Source organism: Penaeus japonicus, unplaced genomic scaffold (genome assembly GCF_977035675.1).
Source record: "Penaeus japonicus unplaced genomic scaffold, GWHDUDI00000001_assembly GWHDUDI00000042, whole genome shotgun sequence".
NCBI classification, from domain to species: domain Eukaryota; kingdom Metazoa; phylum Arthropoda; class Malacostraca; order Decapoda; family Penaeidae; genus Penaeus; species Penaeus japonicus.
This window is the reverse complement of record NW_028234444.1, coordinates 14,820,353-14,831,122: the sequence shown is the minus strand read 5'-3', so window position 1 is coordinate 14,831,122 and position 10,770 is coordinate 14,820,353. Positions and strand designations below refer to the sequence as shown.

The 10,770-nt window shown below is 44.3% G+C and overlaps 1 protein-coding gene across 4 annotated transcripts; it reads right to left on the bottom strand.

The window, feature by feature from the left end:
* Positions 1–9,505, bottom strand: Scm (Polycomb protein Scm; the record flags this gene model as incomplete). Of its 4 annotated transcripts, none has more annotated exon segments than XM_086535197.1 (9): positions 1–813; positions 1,043–1,189; positions 1,470–1,655; positions 2,174–2,411; positions 2,791–2,906; positions 4,504–4,789; positions 4,972–5,120; positions 5,828–5,885; positions 9,413–9,505. In XM_086535197.1, coding segments are annotated over 8 exon segments (1,954 nt in total), but the record flags the coding sequence as incomplete, so codon positions are not given.
* Positions 9,506–10,770: the final 1,265 nt, after the last annotated feature.

Sequence of the window (10,770 nt, the reverse complement as noted above, 5' to 3'; positions counted from 1 at the left end):
TTGAGGTATCTGGTTCTGTAACTGTTATACTTGGTGATTTTTGTTGAGGAACGGGTATTGTTGACTCTGGCCCAGCAACCATCGGTGATGAAGAGGAAGAGGAGGATGAAGAGGAGGTGGAGGACGATGAGGCTCCCAAGGGCTTCTGTGAGGAGGTGATGGAGGGCGATGTTGGGGGTTCAGGCGTTCTGGGGTTGGGTGGATGCGGGAGAGCTGATGGCGTGGTGGAGGACGTGATGGCTGCCAAGGTTCCCGCACTGGGGGGTGGCACACTGGACTGGCTGGCATTGGGCGTGCTATTGATGCCTTCCGATCCTCCCGATCCTGCAGGAGTCTTAGTAGGCGTGGAGGTGAGAGGGGTCGCAGTGGGCGGCCCCGACGATGTGGATGACTTAGTGGATGAGGTGGGCTTGCCGCTCGACTGACTGACTGCGAGCACTGCGGCTGACGGTGAAGGTGATGATGAGGATGACGATGAGGGGGGTAACTTGCTGGTTGACGATGGCTTATTTAACGAGGATGACTTGGCAGAGGTGGACGTGGATGACTTTGTCGATGAGGATGAGTTCTGCAACGAGCCCCCCTTGGTGGGTGTGGACTGTGGCTGGGAGGAGGGCGGGCTGCTTGGGGGCGGTGAGGGAGAGTGGTGCCTGCCACGGCCACCTGTTTTGGCTAGGGGGGAGCTGGCTGCAGACGAGGGGCTCTTGTCACTTGTCACAGTTGGTGAGGGCACCTCAGGAGACTTGGAGGAGCCAGCCAGGGGAGGAGGGATGTTCAGGACACGTGCCTTGTAACGGCTGCTTGGAGGGCCCCCTACAAATGTCAAAGAAAGCAATTCAAATCAGTAGATACATAAAGTACACTATACAGATCACTGCACCAGCAGCTTTAAACATACACTAAGACATATTACAGATATGTCTGTACCTGTGTATGAAACATTTCATCTACTAAAAAAAAGTAAAACAATATATATTTAGCATTTGCCAACTCACTAAATCCCTCAGCAAAATAGTACAAAAGAAGAAGCAAAGACACTCACACATTTGGCCAGGGGGCTGAAGGGGATGCCCTGACATGGCGCACCAACCCACAGGGAATATGTCTCTTGAATCATAACGGCACCAGTAGTCAAATGCTCCTCTCCAGCCATCAAACGTCACATGGATCATGTCTCCATTCACGGCACCTGAGGGTTGGGTAGGGAGTTGCACAAGTGTGAAAAACATACAGAATTATCAATATAATTGTCTATGTGAATCCAGAAGAAATAGACATTAACAGACTAACCAAGTTTTTTTTATGGTTTATAAAAAAAAAAGATAATTTTTTTTCAGCTAATATATTCAACTAGTAACAAAATCCTCACATCACAAACTTTATTGAAAATCCCTTTTGCTAGATAATGAAAAGATATCAACATTTCTTCCAAGGTTAAAGGCAAGTGGGAGCTTCTCCCCATGACTCACCAACAGTTGCAGCGCAAATGAGCTGAGGATTCTTCTTGTCAACAGCCTCAAGCTTCATGCCGACCTCAAAGTAGTTCTTGGCAGGCGTGGGAGGCTCTGTGCGGAATATGTGTGGGGGCGAAACCTCTGCATTCTGCAGCGTCTTCAGAAGGAACATCGGCCAGGATGATGCGTTCATGCGGAAACCTAGAAGAGGCATTAACACAGATTCACATTATTGCTTCATCCAAGGATATCTACTTAATGATGTATCACTAGCAAAATAAAAATTGGACAATTGACATTACTTTTAATCTGAAACTCCTTTTTTTTTTTTAACCCATTCACGACGGGGCTTATATATGGGTAATGATGCTCCCGCCAGCTAGATAACAAAAGCGTGCAGTGACTAAACACGAGACCTCTCCCTGTGTAACGCCGCGCTGCGCCTCTCATTGCACTTTTCACCCGCCCCATTGAACGGGGTGATAATTGGAGGTTTTTGTATTTCTTTACATTATTTTCACAAGTGAATAAAAATCTGTCAATACAATGGAACTCTGATGATTATGTGCATATGTAATGATGTAAAGCATACATTTTGAGGATGAGATCTTAACATTCTAGGACGTCATCCGGGGAGAGCGAGATATTACATTAACGTGATAACACGTCAACCAGCACAAAAGGATTAAGACTGAAAAAGACAATGTCAACAGCCTTACCAAGGGGCGGCTGCAGCATTCCTCCGTGCTCTTCACAATGTCCAATGGGGTGGATCTCATTGTTGCAGTCAACCAAGCGCCAGAAGTCGTTCTTGTTGTCAGAACCATCAAGCCTGAGTCTCAGTCTGGGACCTAGAGTACCTACCACCGTGGCAATGCAGGTGGAAGTCAGGTTGCGTGGGTCCAGCGCCTCTAGCTTCATGCCGATCTTGAACTCATTCTTGGGGGGTATTTTGTGCTGTGGAAGAGAAGGAGACAGAAGGGAAAGCAGGGATGAGACTCAGACATATAATGTCATAGTAATACTTGCTCCAATGTTTAGGAGTAATTACAGCAATGGGAAAGGAGAGAAAAAGGAGGGAAATAGATGAGGAGAAGAGCAGATGCAAGAAGAAAAGACATAATAGTGAAGAGATCAAAAGAGAGAAGTGGCAGATAAAAAGGAAAAACAGAGAAAGAAAAGAAGAGGGAGGAAAGTAGACAAGAAAAGGAAGCAACAGAGAACAAATAAAACAATGAGAATGGAAGGTAAAAGAAAAAAAGGCAGAAAAAAAGAGTCAAACAGAAACAAAGACTACAGATCTTCAAAGGTAATGTAACAGAATTGTGACTGTTACCTGTTTGAAGCATTTGGCAGGTGAGGGTATGGAGTTGGTTTCCCTGAGGTAGTCTTCCCAATTGAACTCTGCAGCAGCCTCTATCTGTGCTAAGGCTGCAGCACTCAGCCCACGGCCTGCAAAGGAAGATTCATTTAACAAATTCTTAACTCCTTCATGGTAACTTCACTTACGTGACACGAGTTCATATAGTTATCCTCATTTTTTAGTTTGAGAATCATACTTAATATATCCACCAATAATCTAAGTCACTTATGATAAGAGAACAGAAACATGATTTTCTTTATGAATTCACATCATATAAAAATATGAGAAAGAAGTTCATGCCTTGCACTTTAGTATGCCAACCCATGTATGAAGCATCAAAGGGAAACATAAAGAACCAGTAATGATATTCTCTAACCACAAAAACATATCTTATACAATACAACATGCACCGATTTCAGACTACATCTAAAACAGCACTTAGATCTTTGCATCATGGGCATCAAAAAGGTTACATTTCCATTTCAACCCAAAGTCAGGCCACTCCAAATTCAAACTCAAAGCCATCTGTATATAAAGCAAATGAATCAAGGTAATTTCAGAACAGGCAGAACCTGCACTGATAGTAGCAAGTGCAAATATTTCCACCTTCACTAAAGCCAAATATCTATCTCTGGTTCAGAATCTGGATTAATTTCAACTCACGCATTTTACACACTCTTCTCCTTCCCTACAACTTTTGTGAATTTTTTATTTTGACAACGGAAAAAAGTGAAGAAAGCAATGCATTTTCTTCACAAACTAATAAATACGACTAACTTCAACTTCTGCTCTTCAGACACTGGTCTTTCCTACAACTTTTGTATATTTTTGCTTGACTATGGAAAAATAGTGAAGAGAGTACAACAAGCATAGTGATGCACTTTCCACATCAACTGTAAATCACTGTAATTAAATAATTTCATACAAAATCCTTGAGCAACAATCTAAGGCAAGCATGGATGACAAGTTTCCAATACTCTGATCAGGTACATCAAGAAAAGAAACTAAAAGTCCAACCTCCTTGTCACTTGAACAAAATATTATACTCATTTCTACCATATAATAGGGCTTTCCATTTTATCTTCCCAGAAAATCAATAATAAAAACTGCCCATGATATCAAAATCAGTTGAGCTCTCCACCTCAAAATGTCCAAAGGCCTCTGCCCTAGTTCTACAGGAGAAAGCCTTTCTACCAGTTACAGAGACAGATACTATCAAAGCTTACATTTAGAAAAGTTCTAACTCAAAGTAAAAGCAACAATGAACACCATTCAGACATGCAACATTCATACCTCGATTCTAAACTATTTTCTCTTTTCTTTTCATTTCTTTTACCATGCGATTTAGAAAGAACTTTTGAAGAAAGTTTTTCTCTCCACTTTCTCCTAACTGCTGTTAGGCATTGCATCTACTTCCTTACCCATGGACAGATGTTGGCAAATCATATCAGCGCAGGTGTAGCAGAGATGCCAAACACTTGGCATACACTTGCCACCATCTATTTCCCTTCTCAATGAAGTAAGAGAAGAGAAACCATCAGCCTAACTATCCCCTACCCTCCCCTAGAGATACTGCAAGCCCTACCGGCCCCTGGTGTCTCCCTCGCCCCGCAACGGAGTCCTGGCCGGGAGGTCCCCACTGCCAACCTTTCTTCCTTTCACACTAGCAAATGGCCTCCAATCTACCTTTCCTACCCGCAGCTGCTTCCAGGCCAAGGGAGGCCTTCTCGTTGGGCGACACACCGTTGCCCGAGGAGGGGGACATGCTGGAAGGCGGACTCGTCACCGAGGAAAAGGACGAAGAGGCCACGCCCGCCTCCTCCTCTGTGTCCGCCTGCTGCTCCTTATCCTTCTCTTTCTTGGCCCAGGCCTTAAGGCACTCATTGCTGCACAGCTCTCGCCGACGGCCTGATGATGTCTCGCACTTGACTGGTGTCGAGCGGATGACATTGTCACAGTTGGCACAAGTGCCCTGAGGGTGGAGAAAAGGGGGGCTAGCATACCCAGCTCACAGCCATTGTACCAATAAGGTACAATAATAATGATTGGTCTTTCATATTCCCAGAAAAGGTACAAAGTATATATTTCATAATACATATAACATAAACACAAATTAATAACTCAAAGCCCAATTTCCTTGTGCTGCATTCCCACCTTCCGAAGAGCTTTTCTGTACTCCGAGAGGCACGTTTCCGAGCAGAATTCTCGTTTTCCTGAGCTCGTTGGGAACACATATTTCAATTGTGACTTCACCTCCGAACACCACGTGCAAGTGCGTGGGTTCTTTGGAGGTCTGCCTGGACCTGGAAGCAAGCACTGGTGTTTACATCTGTTTATGGTGAGAGATAATAATAAAAATGATGAAGGCAACAAGAGGCAAGGAGAGAAAGGGATAAGAAGAGGGAAAGAGATGGAGAGAGAGAGAAGATAGATGAACAGAGATGAAGAACTGGAGAGGTCATCTTCAGGATAAGACCACATGGGCATCATCATGGCCTCTGCACTTCATAATCCAGCAAAGGCAATATGTACCTCCCGCATGTATTTTCAGAAGGATAAGAGCTTGGTCTGGTTCCTGTCCTGACAATAAATTGCCACAAAGGTCAACAAGCTCTGTCTAGCAAATGTACAAAGTGGAGGTGAGTCTTGTCTTTGCCAGAGTGTAAAGCACAGAAAGAGGCAAAGGCATCCCTAAACTTAGTCAAGAAAACAGACATGGACTCCAATAATCAATTACAGTCATACCTTTACTTTTAGCTGATTATCTTCTATAGATAATAAGAGTGTTTACATATATTCTTTGGGGATATTACCCGACTTTTCACAGTTTCATGTCCTATTTTGAACATTTTCTGTTGGAGAGTGGTAAAGGAGAGGGAGACGGAAGATAAAGCAGAAGAGGAGGGAGAGGAAAGCACCCAGGCAAAGAAACAAACGGTAATGACAATGAAAACGGTAATAATAACAACAAAAATATCAATCTAATCATACAACTGCAACATCATCTAACCTCTCCCCGGTGTTGGCATCTTCTTGCAAGATTTGTCAACACTTCACCATCACTGCATCTGTAAAAACAGAAAACAATAATTTACCTTACAGAAAAGCAAACAAAAATTATAATCAAATTAATACAAAACAAGTCTGAGTAGAAATACAACAGATAAGGATTTTCAAAAAGATGACACTTCATCTACGTGTATTTATTGGTGAAATATGAATTGTAATCACAGCATTAAAAAGAAACAAAGGCCTATATCTGATAAATGCTAACATGACACCTAATCTTGTTTTAACAGAGGACTTTTTTCACTTAAAAGGTCTGTGATTTATCCAAATCCACTTGAAACTTGCTGTGATTTCTGTCAGATGGCTTATAGTCTGAAGTCTTATACAATAGTGGCACAGTGCCTTTGATGTTCAGGAAAAGGACAACTAACCCCTTTGTTGGCAGACACAAAGTTGTGGCACATAATCTAGTGGCAGACACATAGGTGAGTTTTCATAATTACTGGAACATGTAGGAGTAATAATGATAGTAATAATAATTCATACACTACCAAGCCAAGTTCTTTACAACGATAAAAACTTTACAAATACATATATTTTTTAATTTTGAATTTACAATTAAATATTTTTCTTTCTTTCTCTAAAAGCTATATTAATAATGAAACAATACAATCCTGAAGATTTTAAAAAATTAATTACTTGTTCTTTGCAATATGCATGCTGGTGCCAACCACATACTTCACAAGTGGAGTAAGCACAATGAATTAATATATCCTTGCACACTGCTATGAAATGCAAATCACTTTCACAATAATACAAAGCAACCAGATAGATGATATGGTTATTTTTAGTTAATAACCAACCTTTTCATAACTCACTAGAACACCTCTCCAATGGCTTTTAAAAGGGAACCTTTTCCTCACATCTGAACCTTGCAGTAACCCGTGATAGAAAGTCTACAATCTTACATCAGTTCGATAGTGGCAGCTTCCACGCAAACGCTCTGGCATAAGCCAATGAAATCCTTCATGTATATTCTGGCAAGAGCTTGGACTGGTTCCTTACTTGACAGGCAATTACCAGGGGCATCTACATCATGCCAGAATCTGAGTTGAAGCTTTGGTGGCCTTCCTGTAATGCTGAACGGCTTAGAGGCTATCCTGATTGACAAATTGCTAGTAGCCCAGCCGCAGACCTCTTCCAAACATTTAATGATAATGATAATGATAATGATAATGATAATTATAATAATGACAACAATAATAATAATGAGCTTTTTATAAAGTTGTAGTTACATACACAAAACTGTCAGTTCACAGTATTGGCATTTGAGTGCTTAACCCTTCTGCAACGGGTGTTTTCATGTGGTCGGATCACTGTTGTACTGCATTTTTCCTTTTATTGAAATTACAAGCTACTTATTCCCTGTTATGATTGACTACCAATGCTTATTAGAATAACTTTGGTAATGTCACATATAAAGACTGATATTTCATCTCTAAGTATAGGAAGTAACAGAAAAATACATCTTAACCCATTGGCAGCAGATGGCATGATTTGCTGCAAAGGCAGAGTCGGTCATAGACACAGATGGCAACGTGCCAGACATGTAAACCAGCCATCCTACTGCACAAACATCTTTTAACACCGCGACCAATGGGTTAAGATGCTAAACCCAGACTGAACACCTGAAAATGTGGCCGTCTCGGTAGAGTTTATATGGTGAGGGTGCACTTGACATCACATTTTGGCTCACAGGTTTTAGCATTGACATCTTCCCGCAGGTGTTTCCTGGACTTGGAAATCCAGACCATGTCTTGTGGATGTTATAACACAAGGCTGATTCCATTTGTAAACATGGGTAGCAGGGGGCCAAAACAAAAAGGAGGGTAATGATATGAAACTATGAATGTCTGAGACAAAAATGTTGATGTTTAGTTAACAAACAAACAGGTATCAATTAATATTTAGCCCACCAATCATTTCTATACCTGACGTTGCAGCAATGTTCTCTACAGTGCTCCAACTGGTTCTTTATTTGACAATAAACAGCCAAAGACGTTCACTCACACAAACCATGAACATTAAGTTTGGTCTCACTTAAAACTGATTTTCTTAATTTCATAATTCTTTTCAATTTTCCACTAGCAAACAATGCAGTAAATGTTGTATGCATATCTGATTTACGGGCAATAATCACTAAACTATGTCATCACTGTTAGTTTAGCCATGTAAACACGAATGAATTCCTTGAGTCATTCCCTTGAAGTGAAGAGTCAGTCACACCGTGAGAGCGAGTTTTCCTTGCCTTCTCGAGCGGCCTACTTGACGGAGGGAGGAAACCCCAAGCAACCCAAGAGAGAAAGAAGGAAGCGAGCGAAGAGGAAGAGGAGGAGGAGGAGGAGAAAGCAACTCGACGATAAAGTGGACGAAGAAGCGAGCGGAGAGCCTGGGCCTCACGCCTGATTTCCTTCCCTGGCCTGGCTGCCCCTGCCTCCCCTGCCCTTGCCCACCGCCCTACCTTCCCTGGGCCAGCTGCCCTGCCGCAGGACCCCAGAAACCCCTGAAACCCCTGAAGCCCCCTGGAAGCCTCCAAATTCGAATGTTGGTTTCCCGCTCCTGCAGCTCGTCTCGGGGCTGCCTTCCCTCCCTGGTCCAAATGTCACTTCTCGGCGCCTTTCGGGCCTCTCCCGCGCCTTCTGCTGCCTGCGAGAGCCCCCTCGGCCGCGAGGGAGGGCTGGCGGCCACGCCTGCCAGGGCCACGAGGCCACGGAATCAGGCGGAACGTGACGAAAAGGCCATAAAGCTTGCCTTAAGGATAAAAACAATCTCACTCACCGCCATTGTTGTTCTCGCGTCTGATGCTTCTTCCGTCACAGAAAACGCGTCCCTTCGCCGCCACAGAAAACGGGTCTCGGCGCCCGGCAGAGGGACGTTTTAGGGGAAGCCTCACTAATAATTTAAAGTTTTTATAAAGAAATTAACTAGGAGATAGAAGTTTACCTTTGGTCTCGTGCGATGTACTTTGGTGTTTGCGTTCGTTAGTTTGATAAACTACTTTTCCGTGTTGATTTTCAAAAAGGATGTGCGATTTTCATTTATAAGCAGAAATAGAATCATATTCTGGACTTAATTTCTATACCAAAATTAAACCATGTTTTTCAGCACGTGAAGGCATACAATGCGATATGATGCCACATCCAATCTGACATTATCTGATCACCACTCGCTCTTTAGTCAAGAGAAATAATGAAAGTCTCTGCGAAGATTCCAGTTGATAAATCATCTCTCCATAAGTACAGCACTGTGATCACTGTGACGCTCGTGTTGCAACTGACTGGCCTGACGGTATTTTGAAAAAGGGTTGGGACACCACGACACCATCTGTAGGGCTCCTGCTTGCCTTGCTTCTTCTTTCCTCCATCAATTTCTTCTTCTTCTTCTTCTTCTTCTTCTTCTCTCTCTCTCTCTCTCTCTCTCTCTCTCTCTCTCTCTCTCTCTCTCTCTCTCTCTCTCTCTATCTATCTATCTATCTATCTTTCTCTAACTATCTATCTATCTATCTCTCTGCTTCTGTTGCACGTACCTGCCTGATGTTGCTGGTCATCCCAGCCTTGCAGGAGAGAAAAGGTGACCGTCGTTGCTCAGGATGAGTCCGACTTGTCCCGTGGCGCTCGCTCGCTCGCTCGCTCGCTCGGCCTCTCCTGGAATCCCCCTGTGTCATCCGGCCGCTAATCCCGACTGTTGTTCCCGTCAGATGCAGGGGGTTTCCCTCTGCAGGCCGACACCGTTGCCCCCTCCCCTGCCCCCGCCCTCCTCTCCCAGCTCCCTCCCCCCACCGTGAGAATACGAGGAACCAAGAATGACCATCGCACTGGCCACGCGGTCATCAGCTGGTCAAGGGACAGGCTCTGCTACCTCATACCTTGGTAACAGCCACATCGCCGCACATGCTCTCCTTTCGCTCTCGCTCTCTGTTGCTCTTGTTCTCCTCTCGCTCTCTGTTGCTCTTGTTCTCCTCTCGCTCTCTGTTGCTCTTGTTCTCCTCTCGCTCTCTGTTGCTCTTGTTCTCCTCTCGCTCTCTGTTGCTCTTGTTCTCCTCTCGCTCTCTGTTGCTCTTGTTCTCCTCTCGCTCACTGTTGCTCTTGTTCTGGCTTTTAGGATCTGCCACTCGGCTCCGTCGCTGTTGCTCTTGGTTTCTCACTCGGCTTGCGCTGCTCTGGATGTATGCTTGTTCTCCTCACCTCTCGCTCTCGTGTTGCTTCGTTGGTTCTATCGTTCAACCTCTCGCTCTCCTGTTGAGCTTGTTCTCTCTCCCACTCGCTATTCCTGTTGCTGCTTGTTCTCTCTGTTCCTCCTCATCGAGGCTCAGCACTGTGTTGCATTGCTCAGCATTTGTTCTCGTTGCTCCTCATCCACCTCCTCCTCGCTCTGCTTCTCTTTTTGTTGCTCTTGGGTTTGTTCCTCCTCCCCTCTCCTGCTCTCGCCTCCCTCCTACTCGTCGCTCCTCCTGTTTGAGGCAACGTTGTCTTGTTCTCCCGCTCTCTGGACGCTATCCTGTTTGCTACTTGTTTCACCTCAGTACACACTGCGCCTCGCTCAAGCTGTTGCTCTTTGCTTTGCTCTTGTTCTCGTTCTCCTCGGCCGGGCTTCCATTGTTTTGTTCACCCCTCTCGACTCGCTCGATCTGCTCGACCTCGTCTCGCTCCTCATGTTGCCTCTAGTTCTCGGCTCGCCCTCGTCACGTCTGGGTCCGCTGCATGGTTTTGCCGTACTAACACCAAGCCCCCAACCACACCCCCCCCCTACCACCCCATTATGCCTATGCATCTCTCTTTATCTATCTATCTATCTTTATCTATCGAATTTCTATCTCTAGAGATTCATTGTATCTATATTTCCTCTATATCTTTCGTCTGCTTTTTATCCTACTTGTTTCGACGG